General features: G+C 39.1%; 1 protein-coding gene across 9 annotated transcripts in view; it reads right to left on the reverse strand.

The window, feature by feature from the left end:
- The window catches only part of PHF20 (PHD finger protein 20), a 128,495-nt gene that overhangs the window by 55,530 nt on the left and 45,732 nt on the right, over positions 1–27,233 (reverse strand). For 7 of the 9 annotated variants that reach the window (XM_006072449.3, XM_006072448.3, XM_006072447.3 and 4 more), the window contains exons 5-9: positions 19,680–19,759; positions 16,398–16,782; positions 12,072–12,185; positions 10,800–10,988; positions 9,828–10,007 (exon numbers count right to left, since the gene is read on the reverse strand). In XM_006072449.3, coding sequence (XP_006072511.1) covers positions 9,828–10,007; positions 10,800–10,988; positions 12,072–12,185; positions 16,398–16,782; positions 19,680–19,759 — 948 coding nt within the window. Of the gene's footprint in view, positions 1–9,827; positions 10,008–10,799; positions 10,989–12,071; positions 12,186–16,397; positions 16,783–19,679; positions 19,760–25,677; positions 26,145–27,233 lie in introns of those variants that run through there. The other 2 variants (XM_044927693.1, XM_006072450.3) reach the window with 2 other exon arrangements.

Here is a 27,233-nt window from a genome sequence, read left to right on the forward strand (position 1 = left end):
CTTTCACAGTGGGAAGTTAAATAAATTATGGAAAATCATCCAAAGAAATAAATTATATGTAATAGTGAAACAGCTATGAACGGACATGGAAAAATACTGTATAAAAATGATAAGCCATTGACTAATACAAGAATATGATTCTACCAGTCTGTTTTTAAAAAGTTACATGGGTACATGTGTATTTGTATATGCAGAGAACCACATGTTGAAGAATGGAAAAGCATATACCAAACTGTTCCATGGTTCTTTCAAGAGGGGGAAGAGTAACGGACGGCTTTTCACTTTTTTTCCTTTTACTTAGTTTTAATTTTTCCTAGTATATTTGGTTTTGAAATTTATATGAGGGAAACAAACAGCAAAATGACTCTTTATATATTAATAATAATCTTTAAATAGGGCTCCTTAACTGTCTTTATGCCAGAGTAGTTGTGAAAACTCATCAAAAAGTTGTACTTACAAAATTAGTATTCCTTAGTGTTCTCACTGTGAAAAATTAAATGTAAATTTTAACATCAACACTAAATAAAACCTTTCACTGCTGTCTCCTTATGACTCAAAAATGATGACCATACTTGCTTGGAGGACAGCAAGGACTGTGGCTGGACAGAGGCAGCAGGAAGGAGAGGAACTAAGGAAAGATGAAGCTGGAGTGTCAGCAGGCAGCAGCTCGGCCAGAGTAAGGACCTGAGGCCCTCACTCACGACCAAAACCAACAGTTCAGGTGTGGGAAACATGCATGTTATTTTTATTGTTCTTGTACTTTTCTAGATTTCTTTTCAACTTTATGAACATAAAAAAGCAAGTTACCAAAAAAGAATATGCTGAATAAAGACAAGATTACCTCCATTAATGAGGTAAAAAGTACCAGTGAAATCCCTAGTGGAGTTTGAATAAGGTCCAGATTTTGATAATTGTGGTAACATAAGAGAATGCCCTCTTTTTTTTTTTTAAGGAACTATACATCAAAATATTCAAGGGTAAATACTGTCAAACAATTCATAGAAAAAAAACAAAAAACTTTAAAATACCTTAAGGCCACAGAACAGCTAAGCAGGAGGAATGCAACCTTACCAACAGAGAGATCCAAGTGAACTGACAGCTCTCTCTATCCTGCAAACGAAGCATTTCAATAGATTCACAAACAAGAAAGCAAGTCAAAGCAACTGTTTGGTACCAACTTACCTGCTCAGCCTTAACCCACTTCAGGAAGCCTTCAACTAAGTCAGAAAGCACACCTAATAGTCTCAGAAAAGACCCTGTGATTATACTATTGATGTTGTTGTCTTCATCTCCAAATGTCTAACTGCTACTCATCCTTCCATATTCTTCCACCCCTACCCTCAAACTATTAACCTAAACATCACCTGTCTCCAGATGTCGGGTCCAAAGAGCACTTAATGTACCCTAAGACCAAGAGCGCCCCACTGATAGCTAGCAGAGCTCCCAGGCATACGGTAAGTTGTATAGTATTCACTCCCAGGCATATAGTATTCATTCTCAGGCAACAGGACTCAAACAAGAGAATCCTGAGTTCAACTTCCATGTGACAGGCACACATTATCACTGGCAGTCTTCTCTTCTTAAAGTTTTAAGTATTTCTCATGATACCACCTTACTTTCTCTCTTGTAATACAATCTCATTCATGCCTCAGGACAGAAAGACCTACAAGGGCAATGACCAGATGTCTCATTCATTTCTCTAACCCCAAAAGGACAATCAATTCTCAGCCAGTGTTCCACCAGGATATGCCTGATGACAGATCACAGACACTCCCAACTTCCCAAACGACAATGCCTCTAAGTCTATGACTCTCTTACCCAAGAAAACAGAGAACACAGTTGCCTGCAATCTAACAATTATAAGCACTACATTAAACCAGACCAAGTTAATTTAAAAATAAATCATTTACAAAAACTACTGTAGGCATTACTCTGAAACTAACCTGGTTAATTTGCAAGTAAATCATCTGTAAACTTTTAATAGTTCAGTGACAAGTAACTTCCCATTCATTTTATAACTGACAACATATCAGTGGAACACCAGACCATGTGGCAATGTCCGATTTCTAACAGGTACTCAGTTTAAAAAAAAAAAAAGAAAAAATTAGGTGAATAAGCCTGCACTTCTATTTAGTTTTCTCTCTTGTTTATGGTTCATTTAGAATATTCACAAATGACACAGCTTAGAATAGAGTCTGGCACTTAGTAGGCACTTGTTAAATATTTATTGACTAAAATGAATGAATGGCTTTCCCTGGTGGTTCAGTGGTAAAGAATCGTGGAAGAGCCTCTGGAAAACGAAATGGCAACCCACTCCAGTATACTTGCCTGGGAAATCCCACGGATAGAGGAGCCTAGCAGGCTACCATACATAGGGTCCCAAAGAGTTGGACATGACTTTGCAACTGAGCATGCATGCAAAGTTAATGAATGGACTACAGTCCATTTTCAGACAGCCCTGGTTATCTGTGAATGACCAAATAGGCTGGGCTGAGGTTTAGAGAATAACCTAACTTCTCAGGGCATATATTCTAATTTCTGAATAAATTCCTACTCAAGTAGAACAATTTCAACTGCATTCCCCTCTTGACATTTAAGCCATAAAAGCAAATAGCTTAGAGCTTATTCCAAAAGAAAAAAGTAATGGTATCCATGCTGCATTTACTCCTCCTAGCTCAAGCTCCAGGTAATCACACCACTAACCCTACTACACACTCTCTTGCAAACAGGCAAGTACTTCAGTTAGTTGCCATGGTTTCAAAATTATTCCCTAAAAAATCCTCCATGCAACCTCAAGAAACAAAAAAACATGAAATCTTCCCACCATCTTTTCAAGACTTCCCTGTCCCACCCTCACTTTACCTTATTTCCATCTTCACCACAAACCTGAGATGCGGCTAAATTAACTGACATGAGACAGAAACTGCATGTGTGTGCAAACTTTAAAACAAGCACTGGGATTTAGCCTCTAACCTCATCTCCTTACTCATCTCCTCTGCACAGCGTATTTCCTAGTGGTGAAGAACAATTCATTGCCAATCTCAAATGATGTCTAACATTAACATCACCCTTAAGACAACATAATGAAGAGTTTAGTCTGCTGAGCTAAGGGACATGGCTATGATAGAGAGTTCTCCATGCCAAAAGAGACTTCTACACTCTGAGATTAAATTTCCACCAAATTTGCACATCAAATCTAATAATCCCTCCCAAAGGAGAAAAAGTCGGCTGAGGAGAGAAGCCCTGCCATTGAGAAGAGGCTCAGCAAGAAAGGAGAAGATCCTTGGTACCCACAAGCCCACGAAGCTGAGGCACAACACTCTGCACCAGCGGAACAGAAGACCAAAGGAATGAGCCAGAAGTGACACTTGAATACTTTCAGTTTACTATTTTCAAAGAACTGCTCTGCCACTGCATTTATGCCAACTACATAGAATCTGATCAACAACAACAAAAACCTGCCCCTCCAACCTAAATTGAAATTATCCACATAAAAGTATAAATTCTGTAGACATACAGTCATCATGGTATAAAAGTCTTATAAAGACAAAACTATTTAAATGTCATTCATTTTAACATTGTAAAATTTTCTATTTATAATTTAAATTACTCTTTTTTTGTCTGTTTTTTGCCGCACTGAGTGCCTTGCAGGATCTTAGTTCCCGGAACAGGGATTGAACCAGGGCCAGGTCAATTGAACACAGTCCAGGTCGTAACCACTGGACCACCAAGGAATTCCCCCAAATTTAAATTACGCTTAATGTTTGAAAAATTTGAAAGTAATGCCTTTGTGGAATAAAGGCAAAGAATTTCAAATCTTACATTTACTATTAAATATGCAAATTAGATTTACATTTAGTATAACACAAATGAGTATGTAAATGTATAGATTTCATGACAGCTTATATTAAATAAGCATAGGACTTCCCTGGTGGCTCAGATGGTGAAGCATCTGTCTACAATCCAGGAGACCTGGGTTTGATCCCTGGGTCGGGAATATTCCCTGGAGAAGGAAATGGCAACCCACTCCAGTACTCCTGCCTAGAAAATCCTATGGACGGAGGAGCCTGGTACAGGCTACTGCCCATGGGGTCACAAAGAGTTGGACACAACTGAGCGACTTCACTATATTAAATAAAGTCACAAGTACACAGTGTCAATATAAAATCGCTAAATATTCAACTGACTACCTTTTCTCCATTTGAAAGAGCCTAGTAAGAGACTTGCTACACCTCTATGCATAACAGTCCCCTCTACTGGAATACCTAGTCCCTTGTGTTACTCATGGGGTAGTGCTATACATCTGTCAAGATTCAGCTTAAACATCATACCTCCCAGATTAAGGTGGTCTTCAGGCAGGCATTGATCTTCCATCACTGACACTTATTAGCACAGCATCTGCTACCCACGGCAACAGGACACTCTAATCAATCTGAGCAAAAAAGATATATGACCAGAGCTTCCACATCCATGTGTGCAGTGTCTTCTCACCATGCATGCCCTAACTGCAGGAAGACGGTTTCATTTAATCTCTACTATTTCCCTGAGTCTCTCACTAAAAGCATGTCTGCACATCCTTCTCCAGGGAACCATGCTCAGCCCAAAAAACTCCACAAGTGTCTTCCTTCTTCCTCTGGGCTCATACACACCCAAGAAGCTCTGCTTTGGGAACTCCACAGCCTATCTTCTCCACACACATGAAGGAAGAAGGTTACAGACCACCCAGGTTTACCAAAGGAACACATCCCAGGTCCCAGACCATATCATCAATAGACCCTCAAGACATTTGATTCCATAACTTGTTTCTGGCTAAATTCTCCAACAAGGCCATGTCTTCCTCTCTTAGGCTGCCATAGTTCACAATATAGCATAGTCCAGAAGAGGGATATCCTACAAGTCCCCTTTGGCCTTCACGGATATTTAAGAAACACCAGAATTTACTCACACTAATTCCCTCATCCACTACTTTACCTCTTTCAATCATTGTTAAGTCAAATTTTATAAAATAAACAACTTTTTAAAGATGAACGTTGGGGACTTCACTGGTAGTCCAGTGGTAAAGAATCTGCCAGCCAATGCAGGGCACATGGGTTCAATCCCTGGTCCACGAAGATCCCACATGCCGCAGGGCAACTAAGACTGTGAGCTGTGACTACTGATGCCCAAGCGCCTTAGAGCCTGTGCTCTGCAGCAAGAGAAGCCACCACAATGAGAAGCCGCGCACAGCAACTCTGCTTGCCCAAACTAGAGAAAGTCCATGTGCAGCAATGAAAACCCAGCACAGTCAAAAATGGATAAATAAATTTTTTAAAAAGATGAACGTTGATCAAGAATCTTAGAATGGGGTTCGGGGTGAGAGGGAGATTTAAGAGGGAGGAGACATATGTATACCTATAGCTGATTCATGCTGACGTATGGCAGAAACCAACACTATGCTGTAAAGCAATGATTCTCTAATGAATATGATCATAACTATATTTTTTAAGTACCAAGGAAAAAAGAATGTAGATTTATTTTTAATTTCATTATTAAGAAATACAATGATTAAAAGTAAAAGACAAGTGACAGACCAAGAGAAAATACAGTACAATATATATAAAAGACCAAGGATCCGTATCAATAGTACACAAAGGAAACTTGGCAAATCAATAATAAAAACAAATAACCCTACAGGAAGTGGACAAAGACTAAAGACAATTCACAAAAAATAGACTAAAATATTCAATAAAACATGAAAAACTGTTCAATCTCATTTTAAAAAATACAACTTAAAAAGTAAACCTTGTTTCCAATGTTAACCTACATTAAAGAAAATTCAAAAGGTGAGTAGTATCCACAGAGAGCAAGAATGTAGGGAAAATACGTACCACACTCTGTACTGTACCACACTCTTGATCATAATATAAAGCAGAATGGTCTTTTTATGAAGGATGATTTGTCATCGGAATTTAAAACATGCATTCTGTTGAATCTAGCAATCATACTTATAAAAACGTATCCTACAGGACTCTTCACTATTAATGTAATATAGTATTGCTTTTGTAGTATTTAGTATTTAGGTTATTACTTTGCTATTGCTCAGTAATAACCTAAATATCCATCAAAAGGAACCATTTATCAGAAACATAACATTATGAAATTATGACCTTTTTTTCGCATTACCAATAACATCCAAATAGCTATTAATACAACACGCAATCATGGTACTTATCTTTCTGTGTAGTCATGGATACGTGCAACTACCTAAACTGTGTGTCTATTAACATAAGGTAGAGTTTTCTCCGTCAGTAATGGTAGAAGACCTCCCATGAAAACAACCCTTTCGATTACAACCATTATAAACTCTGGGGAAAAAATATAAAATAAAAAAATATCTAAAGGCACTGAAGAGCAACAAGGAGAGACAGAAACACGAGTCAGACATTTGAAATAAACTTTTCATGTAAAGATGGGCTCCAGTAAGAAGCACTGCATAGCTAAAACCCTTGAGTCTTATTGGCTGAAGAAATAGAAGACAAAGTTCACTGCAATGACAACAGCTAGAAAGTGAGGAGTAAAATCTTAGAAAGAAGACAGCCACAAAAGGGTGGCCTCATTTGATACATTTAAATTCTGTCTGATCGCTGACTGATCTCCGAACCTATAAAATTCCAAGAAGACCAACTGAAGCTCAAAGACTGAACAGAGATTTCAGATTCTGCCCATTGCAGGAGAAAAGAAAACATAAAACAGAAGCAGACTGCAACAAATTCAATAAAGATTTTTATTAATAAAAAAAAAAGGTCTACATCAAGAAACTGGAGTTTTGAGTTCAAATAAATTTCCCTTTAAAACAAAGAAATCATTATTCTTCAGAGGAACATAACATAATCCAAATTACAACCTATCACTAACAATGCAAAAGCTATAATCCAATATATTAGAGATATAAAGAAATGGGAAAGTGTCACCTAGAGTGAAGTCAGTCAATGATGATTAACTTCAGAATAATCTAGATGTTGTTAGATAGGTATTTTTTAAAAGCTATTAAAACTATGCTCATGATGAGTAAACAGACTGAAAATCTCAGCAGAGAATCTAGGGGAATAAAAGGAATATTATAGAACTAAAAAGTACTAAAAATAAAAGAATTCACTGGATGGGCTTAAAAGCAGAGTGGAGTTGAGAAAAGCATTTTGAAAATATATTGAAAAATTTTCAGTCTGAAAATGAAGGGGGAAAACTGAACAAAAACATAAAAATCCACAGAGTTCCAGTGACCTGTGGGGTAGTTTCTAAAAGTCTCACATAAATTTGATGAAATAAATCAGTTTTCATATTCAGGCTCAGTAAATTTCAAGCAAGTTATATACAACACTAAAACAAATCTTAACACGTCATAGCCAACTGCTAAAAACCAAAGATAAAAAAGAAAATCTTGAAAGCAGCCAGAAAGAAAACAACACATTACAGTCAGGGAAAACAACAGTATGAATGATCACTGATTTCCTTTCAGAAACAACAGAAGACCATGAATAACATCTTTAAAGTTAGTATAAAGAAGTGATACTTTAAAGTATTTAAAGAAAGAAAAACTGTAAACCCACAATTCTATATCCAGTGAAAATATCCTTTAAGAATGGAAGTTAAAAAAAAAATGAATGAAAGTTAAATAAAGTCATGTTCAAATAAACAGAAACCAAGAGAATGTGTCACCAGGAAACCTGGCCTACAGAAAAAAAAAACAAAAAACATGAAAGGAAAATTTAACATGAAAAGAAATCTTCAAGAAGAAATAAAGAAGGGAGGTTCAAGAGGGAGGGGACATGCATATACCTATGGCTGACTCATGTTGATATATGGCAGAAACCAACACAATATTGTAAAGCAATTATCCTCCAATTAAAAATAAATAAGTTAAAAAACAAAAGATATGAAGAATACTGGATATGGTAAATACACATGTAAATCATTATCTCTTTTTTAATCTTCTTTAAAATATATGAGCAAAAATTATAATACTATACTGTCAACTTTATAGCATATGTAGATTCAATTCATGTGATAACTAGAGCATAAAAAGGGGGTGTTAGTGGATTACACAACATTTTATATAAGATGGTTCAATATTAACTATAAGTAAACTGTGAAAAGTACATATATACATTGTAATACCTAGAGTAACCTCTAAAACAAATGCTAAGAAGTATAGCTTAAAGCTAATAGATGAATTAAAATTGGATTTTAAAAATTCAATTAACCTGAAAAAATAGGGGAGAAGGAAAAGAACAAAACACAGGATCAAACACAAGAAAAAGCAAAATGGCAGACCTCAATGCAATCGTATCGGTTATTTCATTTAATGTAACTAAACAATACAGTTAAAATCCAAACCCAGCTATCTATAAAAGACAGTTTGAAGTTAAAGGCATAGTTATATTGAAAGAAAAGAGACGGAAATAGATAGATCATGTATATAGAAAGCAAAAGAAAGGTGGAGTACCTGTTCTAATATCAGAAAAAGGACATAAGAATTAAGTCAATTTTCATATTCAAGCTCAGTGAGTCTCAAGCAGGTTAAATACAAAACTAAAACAAATTTAAGCACATCATAGTGTGACAGTCAAGAAAAAGACTACCACCAAAGAAATAGTGATATTTCACATTACAAAGAGGGCGATTCATGGTTAGGAATTCATGGGGCTTTCACTGCCGGGGCCCGGGTTCAATTCCTGGTCAGGGAACATTCCACAAGCCTCACCGCCAAAACAGAACACGAAGCGGGGCAATTCATTAGGAGGACATAGCAATTAAAAATATGCATGCAAATAAAAACAAACTTCCAAATATACGGATCAAGACTGATAGAATTAAAGAGAGAAAAAGATAAATCCACAATCACCCATCTCTTAGTAACTGGTAGAAACAGATACACACGGAAAAATCAAAACTAAACCAGTGGCAATGTATCAGAAAAACACCATCAACCACCCTGACCTAACTGACAGATTTACAACCATGGCAGAACACACAATTTTTTCAAAAGCATACAGAATATCCATCAAGACAGATCATATGCTGGACCAGAAAAAGCAGCACAGCAAATGTATAAACACTGGGGTAATTCCCTGGCAGTCCAGGGGTTAAGATTTCATGCTTTCACTGCAGACGGTGTGGGTGTGATCCTCGGCAGGGGAACTAAAAGCTCCCATGCCCCTGTGGCATGGCCAAAAATAAAAACAAATAAAGATTGAAATCCAACAGAGTATGTTCTTTGACCATCATGGAATTATATCAGAAATCAGTAACAACAAGGTATCTATAAAAAAACCTAACACTTGGAAATGAAACATATTTCTAAGTAACACACAGTCAACAAATAAATCACAGATATTCTGAACTGAATGAAAATGAATATACAACATATCAAAATTTGTAGGATGCGGCTAAAGCAGTGCTTAGAATATTTTATAACTTTAAATGCTCATATTAGAAAAAAGTATCTAAAATCAATGACCTATATTTCTAGAAACATTTAAAGAAAGAAAACAACATCAAAACAGAAATCAATGACATGTTTTTTAAATAGAGAAAACTAAAGCAAAAGGTTAGTTCTTTGAAATTATTTACAAAACTGATAAATCCTCAGTAAATCAAGAAAAGAGAGGAAGTACAAATTAGCAATATCAGGCAAGCATGTAGCATTTTTAAGTATATAGCATCAAAATAAGAAACTGTTATTAATAAAGGGTGGAAAAAAAACATTAGGAAAGTTCATTTTAGTTCACAATGAAAGCAGAAGCAAAAGTATATTTTATGAGCAGATTATGTTAACTCTAAATATGAACCTGCCACAGTAGAAATCTCTTGTAATTCAGCAAGGGGAGAAGTCGGTTCTGTTTTCATAGTGTTTTCTCCCATTGACTTGCAGTTCAACTCCAAGCCTGCAGGCCCCAGTCCATCCCCAATGGAGTGGCAAGTTATTGTGGATGAGACCTGGCCAGCTTCCAAAGGAGATTTCAACTGACCTAGAAGAAAAAGAGAAAGATTGGGGAACATATACATGTATTTAGTCTGAGAACCAAAAGTCCCACAAAAGACTAATAATGTCAGGGTCTTTTTAGAGGAAGCATTCATTTCATAGAATACATTCACAAGTTCCAGCACACACAGGGTTGTAAGCATATCAAAGAAAAAGGCTAATAAGAAGCTAAAGTGAAGGGAGGATCTACTGGAAATATTAACAAAAAGGCAGACGCACTAGAGTAAGATGGCATCAGAAAGACAGAAGAACAAGGCTCTTTAGCATTGTACCTCCAACCCAACATTCACATACATAAGCAAAATCAATCACAAATGCACACAAAAGTTTGTCTGTGAATCCTCAGTGAAAAATAATATGAGAAATACTGCAGCCAAATCAATATCTTGATTTCAAGACAATCTAAAACTTGTGTAAGGCAGTACACAATGACTGATTTAGACAGGTTCTCACTGGAGAAGGCAACGGCACCCCATTACAGTACTCTTGCCTGGGAAATCCCATGGACAGAGGAGCCTGGTAGGCTATAGTCCATCAGGTTGCTAAGAGTCGGACACAACTGAGCGACTTCACTTTCACTTTTCACTTTCATCCATTGGAGAAGGAAATGGCAACCCACTCCAGTGTTCTTGCCTGGATAATCCCAGGGACAGAGGAGCCTGGTGGGCTGCCATCTATGGGGTCACACAGAGTCAGACACGACTGACATGACTTAGCAGCAGCAGCACCAAGACAGGCAGCAGGTTGGCAAGACCATTCTAGAACAGACTCTACTCACCTTCTTCTGATTCCTTGGTATTAGATGAAGTGTTTTGCAAAGGATCAGTATTAACTGTATCAACCAAATCTGATACAACCAAGTCAGGATCTAGAATTTCGTGGGTCCCATTAGTGGACAGCCTGGAAGACCGTCTCCTTGATAAGTCTTTGTCAGTGTTTTCCGAGTAGTTTTTTGACTTTTCCTGGGCTATAAACCATTAAGAGAGTTGTAGTCAAGAGACCAGAAGAAATAACTCTGCTACTACAGATTTCTGGGGCTTCCCACGTGATGTTAGTGGTAAAGAACTCGCCTACCAATGCAGGAGATATAAGAGACGCAGGTTTGATACCTGGGTTGGGAAGATCCCCTGGAGGAGGAAATGGCAACCCACTCTAGTATTCTTGCCTGGAGAATCCCATGGACAGAGGAGACTGGCGGGCTATAGTCCATGGAATCACAAAGAGTCGGACACTACTGAAGTGAATTAGCACACACAGATTTCTGGACTGGCTGCCTTGATAAGGGCTTAAACAGACTTCTGGCATCAATGATGAAAGGAAATACCTTATCCTGGCTTATAGTTTTAAATAAAGGCACAGTCTTTCTGCCAGGACATAATTTTCCTAATTTAAGGATTTGTGATATGAAAATATGTGGGCAAGGTCACATCCCAATCTTGACAAGTGCTATTTTGGGGCTTTCCAACATAAAAATGTACGTATTAACAACACCCCAAGGCAATAAGGTTTACAGAGCCTTACAGCCATCACAAGTCCTTTCTGGAACCAATAGGGTATTTTTTAAAAATTAATAAATAGCATTTTTTAAAATGGAAGTATAGTTGATTTACAATGTTGTGATAGTTTCAGGTGTGCATGAATATATAGGTTCATGCACATACATATGCTCTTTTTCAGACTCTTCCACTACACTAGGTTATTTTAAAATATTGAATATAGCTCCCTGTGCTAGAGTAAGATCAATAAATATATATTTAAAGTTTCACCCGTCATAGGAAATCCATCACTTCCTAAGCCATTAAATTTCCAGTGGAATCCAAATCAGATGGGTATGGAAATGGCATTACTGAACTCAACATTAACATAGCTTGTGCTTTGGGATTTATTTTCCCTCTAGCAAAATCCTCTGATCCAAACACATCCCATTCATACTAGCCCCTGTGATCAACAAGCATTCGAGTCTATAAGGCCCAGGTGACAACACGGACACAGGGGAGCTAACCCAACAGTTGTCAAGTTCCAGCCACACATACACAAACTGAAGACTCACATGAATTTTTGTCAAGCCGAGGACGTTTTAACGGGACTTCATTTCCTTTTGATATTTTCCGTCTTCTCAATTCCAATGTTATTGGTTGCAAAGTTTGAGAGTTTGAATCCACAGCTATAATGATTATAAAACCACACACACACACAAAAAAGATATGTAGTTTTTTATTGACCAATTCTCATGTTGTATACAAATAAAACATTATGTGTGTGTGTGTACACACACACACACACACAAATCGTTGCATGATAAATAAACCCTCAAAGGGCATTCTTACTTAAGCCGAAAGGAGTAAAAAGTGAAATGGGTGAGAGATTACTTCCTTATAGGAAATGCTGACACCCTGCAGACTGACCTCTGAATCTTTGTGATCTTTCCTACGACCCAGCTCTAGTCATATACTGATCTCCTAAAACCCACTCCTTAAATATCCTAATATGACTCCTTTAAAATATGAGGGTATACAAAGGCAACAGTAAAGTCATTTTTATAACCATCAAATCTTCTCATCAAAATTTGGCTTATTCAATACTCAGGAAATCCACCATGCAGGCTAATCCTTAAAATGTTGTACCCTGGGACTAAAGCTTGATTATTATTTTCAACCTCTACTTGCTGAACTGGTCAGCTTGGCATTGGTCCTAGTTTTGAGGGACCAAAGAGAATGTCAACATTTACAACCTCTTAAAAACAATTCCAGAAAAATCTCAGGAGACCATGCTATTTGATAGCCAATGTTCCAGACAAGGCTGCTTAACACTGGCAAATCCAGCACTGACATAATTTTAGCAGTGCAGAAGCTAAACCCTTAGACAGTACTCATTTTTTCTTTTTTAAACCTAACAAGAAGTTCTCTCCCACCAGGAAAGATAAGAATCCAAAAGGCAGGCAGAAGAAAAAAAAAAAGAAATTGGGAAGCTTGAGGGAAAGGTAGGGCTAGGGGGTCTGATGAAGGTTGAAATGAGAGAAAGCAGCAGCCAGGGGAAGGAAGAGAGGGAAGAGGGAAGGAAATGGGAGGGGAAGAAGTAGGGGGAGAGAGAAGACTCATCTAAGACCAGAAGCTTCAGATCTGCCATGTCAAATGTACAAAGGACAGAGGGCTGAGCTTTGAGGAGGCAAACCTGATGAGAATGCTGATCTCTTTGGTTCTTTGTGTGTTCAAGCTTCTCAATGTGCCAACATTACTTCGTTCCAAGGGTGGGAACTTAGAGATCACACACATTCCACATTAAATACAAACAACCCTCCCTAAATAGCTCAGATCTGGTTCCAGTAAGGTCTGTATAATCTAGCGAGCTCAAGCCTCCACCATGTCAACTGACTTATTTCAAGCAATTTTTAAAGAGGATTTGAAGTATATGAAATACTGGCAAGCCTTCACATTGATACCATATACAAACCGGGGCTAACCACACAGAAACTCAATGTTTCCCAAAACTGAATTATTTTTACAGTAAGAATCATCTGGGAAGGTTGTTAATAATTAGTATTCCCAGATCCTGCTCCAGAGATTCTAACTGGAGAGGAACAGCTCAGACAAGTGTTAACAGTAAGCTTGGAAAACCCCAGTTCTCTATTAAATTTGATCCTATCTGGTGTAACATCCTACACTTAATACAAGCAATAAACTGAATGCCCCATTTTTAATCAGAGTGAAGTAAGGTAGCTTCAGAGAAGCAGTCTGCAGACTGGAATGCAAGTATCCCAGTCCACACTTTCCAGAGAGTACAACCCACTGTAAGAGTAACCAAAGGGGAATCTGTTTCAGAACACTCAAGTCCCACATACTCACTCTCTTCCCTAAACTATGGTGAGGACACATCAGATTTCTGCCTGTTCACACTGTCTACCTTTCCTTGAATAAGTGCCCTCCTCCCACTTACACAAAAAGGCCTGCTTATTTACATCCCACATCGTAACACAGTACACTGCCCAGAGGTTTAAAACGTCTAGACCTTCTCAACAGGGGTTCCTCATTTGAAAACAGAACAAAGGTTATTTTCTTAATTCTCCCAAGAGTGGTTTATAACTAGTACCACCACCAATTGGCAGAAGTCAATTCATTACAGGTCACAGATGCCTTGGGCATTAGAGCTTAATTCTCTCTTGGAATCCTACTGAGAAAGTCAGTGAAGTTAGACTGCTGCTGTCCAATAGAAATATGAGAGCCACAAATGGAAGCCACATAGATAATTTTAAATTTTCAGTTGTCACTTGAAAAAGTTAAAAAAGTGAAAATAATTTAAACTTATATTTTATATTTATGTTATATAAAATAGCTAAATATTTATATTAAATAGATGAATTATATTGAATATATTTTAAATTTATATTTATATAAAATATTCTGTAAATATAAAAAATATAAAAACATTTATATACTTAAATATGAATATTTAATTCATATTTTATTTAACCCAATACACCCAAAAATATCATTTCAATATGTAATCAATATTTTTAAACTATTGAGATATTCTACATTCGTGGGTGGGCTTTTTTGTTGCTGTTGTTTAGTAAATCCAGAGTGTGTTTTGTGGGTTCTGTTTTTTGTTTATTTGGCAATGCCATGTGGCTTGTGGGATCTTAGTTTCCAGACAAGGGACTGAACCCAGACTCTGGGCAGTGAAAGCACAGAGTCCTAACCACTGGGCAGCCAGGGAATTCCCTCCAGTGTGTGTTTCAGAGTTACGGCCCATCTCAATTCAGAATAGCCACATTTCAAGCACTCAGTAACCATGAGTGGCCAGCAGCTCCCATACTGGACAGTGCAAGTCCAGGCCCCAGTTAGGCACAGGTACAATGCTGAGCTCTTTGAGAGTGAAAACAACCACTGAAAGGGGAAGCGCCTTATTTCAACTGGGAAGAAAGCAAACCATCGTCCAATTTCATACCTTAAAATTAGGACTAAGATGTAAGAAGGCTGCCTACTGGGAATGAGCACTAATACATTTATTTGAAGTAAATAAGAGTTTTTCCACAAAAATTACATATGATGTTGCTGTCTGGATTGACAGATAAGACTGGCTTTACATTCTGCATCATTAAGGGGACAACAAATGGGTTGATGCTGTAGTTCCACAGTTTTTTATATTTTGTTTTGAGTTTTTGTTGCTTTTTTAACTTTTTATTTTGTATTCTGGTACAGTCAACTAGGGCTTTCCCGGGTGGCTCAGTGGTAAAGAAATCACCTGCAATGTAGAAGACACGGGCTCAATTCCTGAGTAGGGAAGATTCCCTGGAGAAGGAAATGGCAACCCACTCTAGTATTCATGCCTAGGAAATCCCACAGACAGAGGAGCCTGGTGGGCTACAGTCCATGGGGTCACAAAAGAGTCAGACACAACATAGTGACTGAACAACAACAATAAACATAGCTGATTCACAACGCTGTGATGGTTTGAGGTGAACAGAGAAGGGATTCAGCCATACATACTGTAGTTCTACAGTTTTGATGAAAATATATTTTATGTCATAGCTTATATTTTTCATTTATCTTTGGCAGCTATTCAGACTTGTAAGGAAAAAAACAGGTATCACTTTAAAACGGTAGGGATTCACGGTTTTTATGTAAAGTACACGTAACCAAGAATATCTGCAGGCCTCTGCCACATAATCACAGACGGTGTTCCGTACAGAGATCCTGTGAGCTTTTCACGCCACTCAATCCAGCGAAGGAATGTTTGGCTTAGGAAGAAATTCAGGATTTGTTTCTTTCTTGGCTAGTCTAGAAGAATTCCAAATTTCAACTTTTTAAAATAATTGTGTACTCTTCCCTAAATCCTCTAACCTTGACTCTACCAATTAGCCATCTCAGCTTTTCATTTAGACTGAAAATTACCAATCCATAATCACTCTGCAGAGAGCTCAGTTTCAAATGTAAGCCTCCCTTCCCAGGTCCAGTGTTCTTTGTTCCCACCTGCTCCAGAGATGCCCACACCTACTTACCTCTCTTTTTTCCCCTTTCATGTCGCTCATGAAAACACTATTTTCGGATTCCAGGTTCTAGGTAAGCTAATTTGAAGTGAATCATTTGAACTGGCACAAGCAAAAGCCCTTAGCTTACTAGGTTTTATCATATAAGCTGAAGCATCTAGTGAAGAGCTATCTTTCACCTCAGAAGCCCAGCCAAGAATATGTTTCCCAAATTTATGTTCCTCTGGATATATGCCTCCCGTAAAATTCAGCTCCACGGACATGACTTGTTTTCAGGTGACAGGCTGACTCAAGGTCAGTCACAGAAACGAAGGTTAAATAACAAAGTCATAAAGAGCCACAAAGAGCCACAAAAAGAACACTCTTGCAGTGCACACCTGGAGAACTCACCAGTAGGAGCGATGGAAGGGGGTCGGCCTCGCTTTCTTTTTGGCTCCCTCAAGTTTTCCTGTGGACTCTTCACAATGTCTTTTTCAGGTTTCTTATCCACTTGAGCATCTCCAGAATACTCTCTGTCATTTTCTGAAATGTTCTCCTTATCTTCCTTCTCGTTCTTGGGAAGGCTCTTCTCTGACGCTTTTCCCTTTTCAGCACAGATTAACTTTCCTTCTTTATCAGACTGCTTGGCTCGCTTTTCTGTCTTTAAGGCTTTGTCCTCTTTGTCTTTCTTCACAATGGCTGTGGGTTTTCTCTGTTCTTTAAACTTTTCTCGTTTATCAGATGATAGAAGACTTTTGTGTTCTGTTTCTTTAGGCCTAGCATTACCCACAATATTCTAAAATGAGCAAAATAGCGATGAAACACATTTTGTGATTACTTGCAAATATAAAACCAGGTGGTTCTTTGTAAACTTATGAAGATAAAAGAAATTAAAAGAGGATATATTTCAGGTCACATAATGGAAAGCACCACTGAAAATATCCATCCATATGCTGAGGTTTGAGAACCAGTCCTAAGTTTAAAGAAAATAACAGAGTCATGTTGAATTCCTTCTGAGACAATGCTATCTCCCTTATGATTAACAAGTCACTGGAAAGTAGTTAAAGGGACAGACAACTACCCCAGGGACCTCTTCTGGGAAGCAATCTTTTTGATAGCAATGTTCTAAGAAAATGCCTTCGTGCCCTGTCTGTTGTCATCCCAAGCGTGACTACACTGACCCAGGGTCTTTCAGAACCTGACGTCCTGTGTAGAGAAGAACCCAATAAACTGATAACTGGTGGCTGAACAGGAAAGCTGTAAAGATTGTCCAACTCAGAAACAGACTGTCTTTGCTTCCTCTACTGGGTAAAGGCTGTGCTCAGTCCTACTATGTTCCTGAGCTACTGAGTTTTTGTGCATCAGGAAGAAGTACCACTTCTTGGTTACTTTCCTCCTAAATTACTTTCTTTTAGAATCTCGTTTCCCAGTACACTGTCTACTGTCTCATAATAAAGCCAGCTCTGAAAGCTCCGGAGTTTCTAAAACTACAATTAAGTTTATTTGTGTATGTATCTTCCTTCCAAGACCTCAAGAGAAGAGCAGAGGCCACCACATCAAGTTCATATGGGACCCCTAGCACCGAGCACAAACTTGGCACACGTAGCTTTGCCAGGAGCAAGGAGTGTCTAAATATGCAGTGAGTAAAAGCTTAATTTGTCCCAAGGGGAAAAATAATAAATAAGGAGAATCCTTGTGGTTGGAGCCTAGGAGGAAATTTTATTTTTCAAGTCCTCTAAATTGTCTAAAAGCAGCCAGGTTTGAGAACAAAGCCCTCCTTAGTAACTGCTGGCAGAAATATAAATCGCAACCCCTACGAAGAGGGGTTGGCAATTTGGGTCAAAAGACTTACGATTCTACTTTTGAACTAGAATGAATTCCTAGAAATGAAATTTGTTAATAAAATAATTAGACTTGTGTACCCAGACTTACAAATATCTTTAAATGACTACTAGGAAACTGGTTACACAAAGTTGGGTTATATACATATTATAAACACTACATAGCCATTAAAAGCTATATTCCCATACAGGACTTAGGAACTTGGGAAAACATTATTTTGTTAAAAGAGCAAGTTATAGAACAGTAACGTATGACTCAAATTGGGAAAAGAAATACATATATACATAAGTATCTTTTTAAAAGAATACAGAAGGCTATACATCAAAATCTTACGAGCAACTGTATCTAGATGACAGAATTAAACAATTTTTACTTTCAATGTGCTTTTCTGTGCTTTCTAAATTTTCTACAGCAAACAAATATATTTTTATAAGTACAAAAAAATATAAATGTTCCTTAAATATAGATGATCAAACCATTTAGAGCAGTAAATGCCTATTTAAAAAAAAAAAAAAAAAAAAGAGGAAGCAATTACTATATGGAAAAAAGCTTTAAAAATTGACAAATATTTTTTAAGAAGTTTTGCTTTGTAAGTGGCCTTGCTGAGAAATCATTTATCCAAAAGACTATGTCCTCTTGGGAAAGGAAAACAAACAGGAGCCATGGGCCTGTGCTTGACCACCTGCCAGGTATAAGATGACAAGAGATGCTCAGAGGCAACTGGGAATTGAGGACTGAAGACCCACAATCCACACAGGGTGAGGTGCCCATCTCCAAGTCAAGGCCCTGTGAGTACTATCACCCAGAGACACCAGCTGAATGTTATTTGGAGCCCTGTCCTTCCACTTCGGGAGATTCTAGACAATCTTGCAGCTTTTCAGTCCTCTGTCTAAATTAACTCATTCCACAAACTTAACACAAAAACTGCCAAATTTAAGGCCAAAATAATGTATACAGTGCTGTGTAGTTCCTGAGATGCCTGAAAAGCAAAAGATCAAAGAGAGAACATCTTCAGGGCTAAAGCTTTATAATTTTATCAATTTTCTGAAAAGGAAAACCAGCAAAAGGCAAAAAATACTTTTGAGGCTATCTTTAACAATATCATGTATCATGATGCTTTGAAAATGCTAAATATGTACAGAAGAATTTATTAAAGTAAAAGCATTTAATCATAAGACAACAGGTTCCAGCATTACCAAATACTGCCACATCAACCACCCACAGAGATCAATAATAGTAACGATCAGAATCTTTCCCCTCAGCTATTTCATTAAGACATTAATGCAAAATAAACTAAAAGGGGAAAAAAATCATGAAGAAAGTAGGCAACACTTTACAATGTCAAAACTCAGGACCTGTGCTTAGACGTGGATGGTGAAAGGGACAACAGAAAACAAACTTTTCAACCCAGGCACATCCAGCACAAGTGACTAACAAATCCACGCCACCACCAGGCCATGGTCCTGAGCTAAAAGGCAAAGGCAGATGAGGAGGAGAGAACATCTCTAGATCTCCTCAAGCACTCTGCTAGTTCCCCAAGAGAGGAAACAGCTCTGAGGGCAGGGCACAAGGAGAGAGAGAAAAGAATAATCCCCAGGCATTTTGGAAAAAAGACCTAACAGGTAATGGTACTTAAGTATTGGCACTTCAGAAAAGAAGACTGTATGAAAAGGAAAAGGCAGAGAGAGAGAAACATTTGTAGTATCTGAAAACTTGCATATTGCTTTCTGGAAAAATCATGTCAGATGAAGGGAAGAGTTTGCCATCATGAACAAATATAGCATCTTTGAGAAACAAAACTACAATATTAGCATTATGCATACCACAAAAGCATAAAACCACATTTCTCACCTGATCTTTGGAAAAAGCTTTGACATGAATATGTTTGACAGTCTGAACTACTCCATCATAAAATTTCACAGTGTAAGTACCTAAAATTCAAAAAGATACGATTTTAACTTGTAGTTTTATGAAAGCGACAAAACTTTTCAAAGCATAAACACAAAGGAGCTCCAACCACAATAATAAACCTACAGGAATTAAAAAATTGTTTAAGAATCACAATTGGTCTTTCTTATGTCCAAGATAGTAATATGTTTGCCTTTTTTCTCTTTATCATTACAGATTTGTTTACCTACACAGATCAAAATCCATCAAAAAAATTCATTTTTACGGTGCTACACTAAAATTTTTAAAACTTGCACTGAATTTAGACCAAGAGCAAATAGCAGTAAAACAATTAAGAACGTAAACAAACACCAACAATGAACTACCAGAAAGACAAATTAAGGGGAAAATCCCATTTATCATTGCTTCAAAAAAAATTGAGTCCTAGGAATAAACCTCGGATAAGGCGATGGCACCCCACTCCAGTACTCTTGCCTGGAAAACCCCATGGACAGAGGAGCCTGGTAGGCTGCAGTCCATGGGGTCACGAAGAGTCGGACACAACTGAGCGACTTCACTTTCACTTTTCATTTTCCTGCACTGGAGAAGGAAATGGCAACCCACTCCAGTGTTCTTGCCTGGAGAATCCCAGGGACGGGGGAGCCTGTTGGGCTGCCGTCTCTGGGGTCGCACAGAGTCAGACATGACTGAAGTGACTTAGCAGCAGCAGCAGGAATAAACCTACTTAAGGAGCTAAAGAACCTGTACTTGGAAAACTATAAGACACTGATGTAAGAAACTGAAGATGACACAGATGGAAAGACATACTGTGTTATATTCTTAGTGGGAATGTAAATTGGTGCAGCCACTGTGGAAAACAGTATGGAGGTTTCTCAAAAACCTAAAAATAGAACTACCATATAACCCAGCAATTCCACTCTTTGAAATACATCCTAAACAAAAACATTAATTCAAAAGATACACGCACCCCAGTGTTCACAGCAGCATTATTTACAATTGCCAAGATATGGAAGCAACCTAAGTGTCATCAACAGATGAATGGATAGAGATGATGGATGGATACATGTATACATGGATATACACACACACACTGGAACACTACTCAGCTATTCAAAAAAAAAATGAAATTTTGCCATTTGCAGCAACATGGATGGACCTGAAGGAGGGTATTGTGCTAAGTGAAATAAATCAGACAGATAAAGATGAATATTATATGATCTCACTTATAAGCAGAATCTAAAAAATACAAGTTAGTGAATATAACAAAAAAAGAAACAGATTCATAGATACAGAGAACAAACTAGCAGTTACCAGTGAGGAGAGGGAAACAGGGAGGGGCAAGATAGGGGTAGAGGATTAAGAAGTACAAATTATTATGGATAATGTACAAGGATATACTATACAACACAGGGAATATAGCCAATACTTCATAACAACTATAAGTGGAGTATAACCTTTAAGAATTGTGAATCACTGTATTGTACACTTGTAACAATATAATACTTTATATTAACAATACTTTCATTTTTTAAAAAAAGAGATGTAAGGAAAATGTAGGCTTATTGCTTGGTGAATTATTGCTTATTATTTAATCTTTATTTTCTGAGCTGAGAAATAGTAATATTTAAACTTCAAAAGAAATATGACCACCTGCTAAAGATATGCTTTTAGAGGTCATAATAATCTCAAAATCCATATGAATTACCTGCATGTTACTATGTTTAAAAACAGAGACTAGGCCAAAGCACTAAATAGTGCCTGCTACAGTTAGTTTTATTCTTTTTAAGTCTAACAAAAATCACTCTCTGCTAAAAATTTGAAACTGGTTATCCAAATAATCCTGTCCAAATAAGGCATTCAGCTACAAAAGTTCTCATTAGTTCCACCCAAACCAACATTCTCAAATTTTTGCATTTTAGAACCCACTCATGTCTCTCCTTTGCTGGTTCCAGGAAGTTATTAAAAAAAAAAAAAAAAAAAAGTCACCGTTAATCTTGTCAAGATTACCAATGAACCACTGGTAATCATGTAATGGTTTTCCACTGGTAAACATGGTTAGTTTTCAGAACTAATTTACTACTCAACATGGAAGGGAAAAAATAAATCTCAAGGGTTGGGAGCAGAATAATGCCAACAGTGAAGTTAAGGTCACCTGGCTGGTTGCCTCCATCTTCTACACTCTCTCCCCACCTCGCCCACCCTTCCCCTCCAGTCCTAAACAGGGCCCTGTGAATGGCTACCACCTCTACTGAAACCCTTCCTCTTCAGCGTCTCAAAGTCCAATGCAATATGAGCCCAGTGATTTTCCAACCTTATTTCAAATTACTAGCATACAATACCCAACAACTCAAAGCGACTAGCTACTTGCCACCCACTGAAACTGTCTTGGGACATTTCCACCTCCACATCTTTATCAAAGTGTTTTCCTGCCTGGAATGTGCCACTCATCCTTAAGTGCTCCGCTCAAAAGACCACAACATTCCTGTAAAACCTTCCTGACTTCCCTGGTCCTGGAGATTTCTCCCTCCTCTGAACTTCTCACTCATTTGGTTCCCGGTCTACAGAGCCTCACACTCAGGTGCCTTCACACAGAAGGCAGATGCCAAATCAAAGGCAGGCTCTACAAGGATAGAGACCATATCTAACACCAGTTTCTCACACAGCGCCTGGCTCACTGTACTCCAGTGTTTGTCAAAGTGTGGTTCCCCGGACCTGTAGCATCAACAACCCCATGAACCTATCAGAAATGCAAGTTAGCAGACCTACCCATGATATACTGCATAATAACTCTGGGAGCGTGAAACAGAAATGTGTGTTTTAATAAGGACTTCAGGTGATTCTGGTGTACGTTGAAGTCTGAGAACTACTGTCGTAAACAATTAGTCATTACCTACTGATTTTACTCCTGATAATTACAAAAGCGATTATTTGTCACAAGTATTGTCAACACATAAAAGCGGCTACCAAACAAGATAGATACAAGGATATATAGTTGGTTGGTTAAAGCAAGCAATGAGATGACAGGCTATGATAAGGATTTTATCTAACACAGGTCAGCAATTACTGATGAGTACTTAACAACAAAGGCCTGGGTTCCTGTCTTCCTGCCTCTATTGTGAGGGTGTTGGCAAACAAAGAAGCAATGCTGTGGGACTCTAAACAGGCCCTTTTCAAAGCAAAGCTCTGGTAAGTCTAAGGACTGCGGTTTGGGGGCATCCAAGACTATACTTTCAATGATCTTAATCAACAAAGCTCAGCATCAGTTAGGGTTGGCTTCCCTGGTGGCTCAGAGGGTAAAGCGTCTGCCTACAATGTGGGAGACCCAGGTTCGATTCCTGAGTCGGGAAGATCCCCTGGAGAAGGAAATGGCAACCCACTCCGGTACTCTTGCCTGGAAAATCCCGTGGATGGAGAAGCCCTTAGGCTACCCTCTATGGGGTTGAAAAGAGTCGGACCTTACATCAAAATGGAAACTCTCCATTTCTACAGACATTTCAAATAGCCAGGACAACTTAAACAGTGCTATGCAAAAGTCCAAGATTTTCAGCTACTTGAGGTCAATTTTGAAGCTTACTCCTGACGGCAGGCTCAGATGGAGGCCTCAGAGGAACAACAGAGCTAGAGGCAGAACCCAAGCCGGTCTGCTGACTTCTCTCCCAACCCGACATACCTATTCCCCAAGTCCTTCAGCCTCAACTCCAAACCACAGACCCAGAGCACCACTGGCCCCTCTGAAATGACCCAAACTATGGCCAAAGGGCCTAGGGGACCACTGCTGTTAGATAGCAATATCCCAGCCCTGACCCATTTTATTTTCAAAGAACTACAAGGGATCACCTTGAAACTTTCTCCCTTGATCATGCACACAGCCTAACTTGGGCTTCAGTAACTCGGAGGAAAACACATCCCGCAGACAACAATGGCCTCGACCTGGAGAGAGACTCCAAGTCTTTAACAGTTTCATGCGTAACTAAAAGGACATCTTCCCACAAAATCCACCAAAAGGCGGCTGGCAACGATCTCTCCCACGGCCACAAACAACACTAACAAAACACACGTAAATGATAGGATTCAAAATGAGAACATTAGTGACACAAAAGTGACCTGCCTCAGGCTCCCTTAAGAAGTTCTGGTCTCTACCACATGAAACCAAGCTTCCTGGCCTTGCTCTCTATAGGTTAAGAACCCAGCATATCAGACAACCTTATAGAAGTTAGTAATAGCAGAAGGGACGTAAGAACAAAACTTGAGACTGGTACCAAGCTCATCTTCTCCAGGACCAAGGAAAGAGGGATACACAGGTGACTTTGGAAAGGACAGATTTACATTGCTCCTGAAATCTACCATAACTGTGACTTCAGGACCCTTTTTCTATCCCGCTCATTCTTCAGGAGTCATAGAATTCCATAATATCATGGAAGGAGTTTTCAAACATGGTTTCTCAAAGTCCTGAGGTTCCCACAGATGTGCCTCAAAGGTGGGCAGGGGGATGGGACAAGTTCATGTCTGCAGGCAAACCTCCCCCTAAGCCTTCTCCTCTTAGCAATTTTACATAATGGGCTTAGGTTCTGCAGCCAACAATTTCCCAAATTGCTCTTCTATTCCAATTTCTTCTTCCATTTACAACTGCTCAGTTGAATTCAGAGCAATGAGAGTGAACTGCCTATGATCACCACGCAGGGACTGGGACAGAGCCTGTCTCCACCAATCAGGGCTCTCAAGACACCGCTGGGCTCCAGGAAGCGCAGACCATCTACTCCCACCCTACTGTTTCAGGTGCATATACACGTGTACACACACACACACACACACACACACTCCCCCAACAGGCACCTGGCCCTAACTGAAACTCCTGCTGTTTAAGGAAAACCCTGCTCCAGAGAAGCAGACTGATACTGTGGCCACTGCAGTTTCAGGAACCTTGGAGCCCCACAGACCTCCATTGAGACTTCCGTGCTACTATTTACATATGTGCTCTGCAACCTCAAGCAGTTTCTCCTGTGAGCTGACTTCCTCATCTGAAAAATGAGAATGGGGTTGACGGCAACAATCTTTCCACATTTGTAGAAAGAAAAAATGAAGAAGAAGAAATGAGCTTCTTCACATGAAGAAGAAATGAGCTCAGATATGGAAACTGCTTAGCAAAGGGACTGTCACAGAGCAAGGGAACAGTTGCTGTTGTTTAGCCACTAAGTTGTGTCCGACTCTTTGCAATCCCATGAACTGTAGCCTGCCAGGCTCCTCTGTCCATTGGATTTCCCAGGCAAGAATACTGGAGTGGGTTGCCATTTCCTTCTCCAGGGGCTCTTCCTGACCCAGGGAGTGAACTCACATCTCCTGCATTGGCAGGCGGATTCTTTAACGCTGAGCCACCAGGGAAGCCAAGAGATCAATATGTGGTTCTAATTACCATAATCTACCAAGTCACTTTAAAAGGGAACCCCCTCACTCCCCCACAGATAGTAAGAACCAAGATAGCACCTGCATGTATGGGCCTAAATTGTCTTTCTATCTCTAGTCAAAGCTGTTCATAGTACCAGAGTTCCCATTTCAAACGCAGGATCAGTTACAGCAAGAAGAAAACAAAAAAATAGTAACTGCTTCAGCCAGAGACTCGAGAAATAAGATCATTTCCATAGAATCTCCTGGTAAAATGCAGACTTAGGCACTAAACAAAGAAATTGAACTGGGGGGCACAGGACCTAAGAATATGCATAACTTTAAGGAAGAGGGACCTGATACGCCTGCTTGTGCACTCAAGTTAAAGAACCACAGATCAACAGGAAGGAATGATTCCTCATTTTGTTGTAAATGTGAATCTACTTTCAGTTTCCTCTGAAGAGACTGCCTCACAGAGCAGAGGGGTACAAACCCCTGACAGGCAAGTGGCTCTGACACCTCCTTAAAAAAGGGGAGCTGGGCGGAGCTGAGGTCAACTCACCAGGGAAGAGAAGGCTTCCAAACAAAGACTTCCTGGAAGCAGAATCCCTTCCTTCATTCCAACACAGACTGAGGATCTAACAAGGCTACCAGGTGTGGCTGCCTTCACGGAGAATGATGCTTAACTGCCACTGCCAAAGACTCATGCCAGGTGAAAAGGGCTAAATAACATGGCATTATTCTCCCAAGTTTCCAATTGCTAAATGACTCCCTTAAGAAACTCTAAAAGTTGCTCACTAGTTGTGAGTCAATCATGTGGGACACCCAATGCCAGCAGCCAGGGCTCTCCACTCTGGCTACAGCCCCTGCCCACCAGACTGCCCAGTCAATGCTTGGCCTCGGCAAAACCACCAAGGAGGTTATGAGTGGCAGAAAGATCAGACCAAGCCTTCCCAAGATGAGTCTACAGGGAATGACTTCACTGTATTCCCAGCCTCCTTCCAGCAGCACCAGAAAGACAGAATAACTTTACAGGAAATAAAGGGAGCACCTCGTCTGCAGAGATTCTGCCACCATTAAGCTGTGGTGGCCCCTACTACAGACAGAACTGAGGCAGGACAGAAAACACCAGGGGCAGAGTGAAATTAGAGTCCAGTATCGTCTTTCTCAATCATGCAGCTGAATAGTAGAATAAATCATGATGTAGAAACTCTGCCAGTTCCCCTGGATTAAATCTAACCCAAAGGCAGCACCTAAGAGTCATTATTTCATCAAAATCAGGCACAGACCTGAGCTCAAACAAAGGAAATCCCAGAGGATTTCCTTCTCGGTCCTGAGTGCAGCAATAATACCACACAGCTGGGTGCATTCATACTTTAAGGATTTCCTCTTCCCCGTCCCTCCCTAATCTCCTCCCTCTTCCAATTAATCTCAAGAACCAGAGAGGATGGTGGCATAATGTAGGACTTTAGACCCAAAAATTCTGGGAAAAACAGGTTCTCCCCAAAATATCCACTCATTTTCAATGTCCTCCAATTAACTAAAATTTACTGAACAGAATCTGAAGCTTATTGAACAAATATATTAGGGTGGCAACTGACCATTGTGGGAGCAACCATTACCTCAAGACTCTCCCTCTTATCATTTTAGCTCATGCAGGAAAATAAACTTTTAAAAGATTTTTTAAAACAACTTGCAAAGCAAATTAACTTTAAAAGGACTTCTCTGGCAGTCTAGTGGTTAGGACTGGGGAAGGTAAGATCCCATCCTACATGCCGTGTGATGCAGCCAAAATGTTTTAAAGAAAAAAGATTTCAGACCCAACTGACACAAAAAAAACCCAACAAATGCAGATAAGGGTCCCTCCTCACACCTCCCCTTATGATTTATCTGCACCATTCTGCACCTGTTATACCTCCCCTGGTTGCTCTATCTCAACACCTACTTCATTCTGCCTTGAACAAGTTCTTTATTCTTTTTTAATCCATGATGCTAAGGCCTGGGCTCTACAGATATTAAATACAAACAGTAGGTTCCTAAGCTTTTAATGCTTCCACCTAGACCCTCACACCCTACCTCTCCACAAGACAGCTCCCAGGACTCCCCAAATCCCTCCTT

The sequence above is a fragment of the Bubalus bubalis genome, chromosome 14 (genome assembly GCF_019923935.1).
Source record: "Bubalus bubalis isolate 160015118507 breed Murrah chromosome 14, NDDB_SH_1, whole genome shotgun sequence".
Lineage (NCBI taxonomy): Eukaryota > Metazoa > Chordata > Mammalia > Artiodactyla > Bovidae > Bubalus > Bubalus bubalis.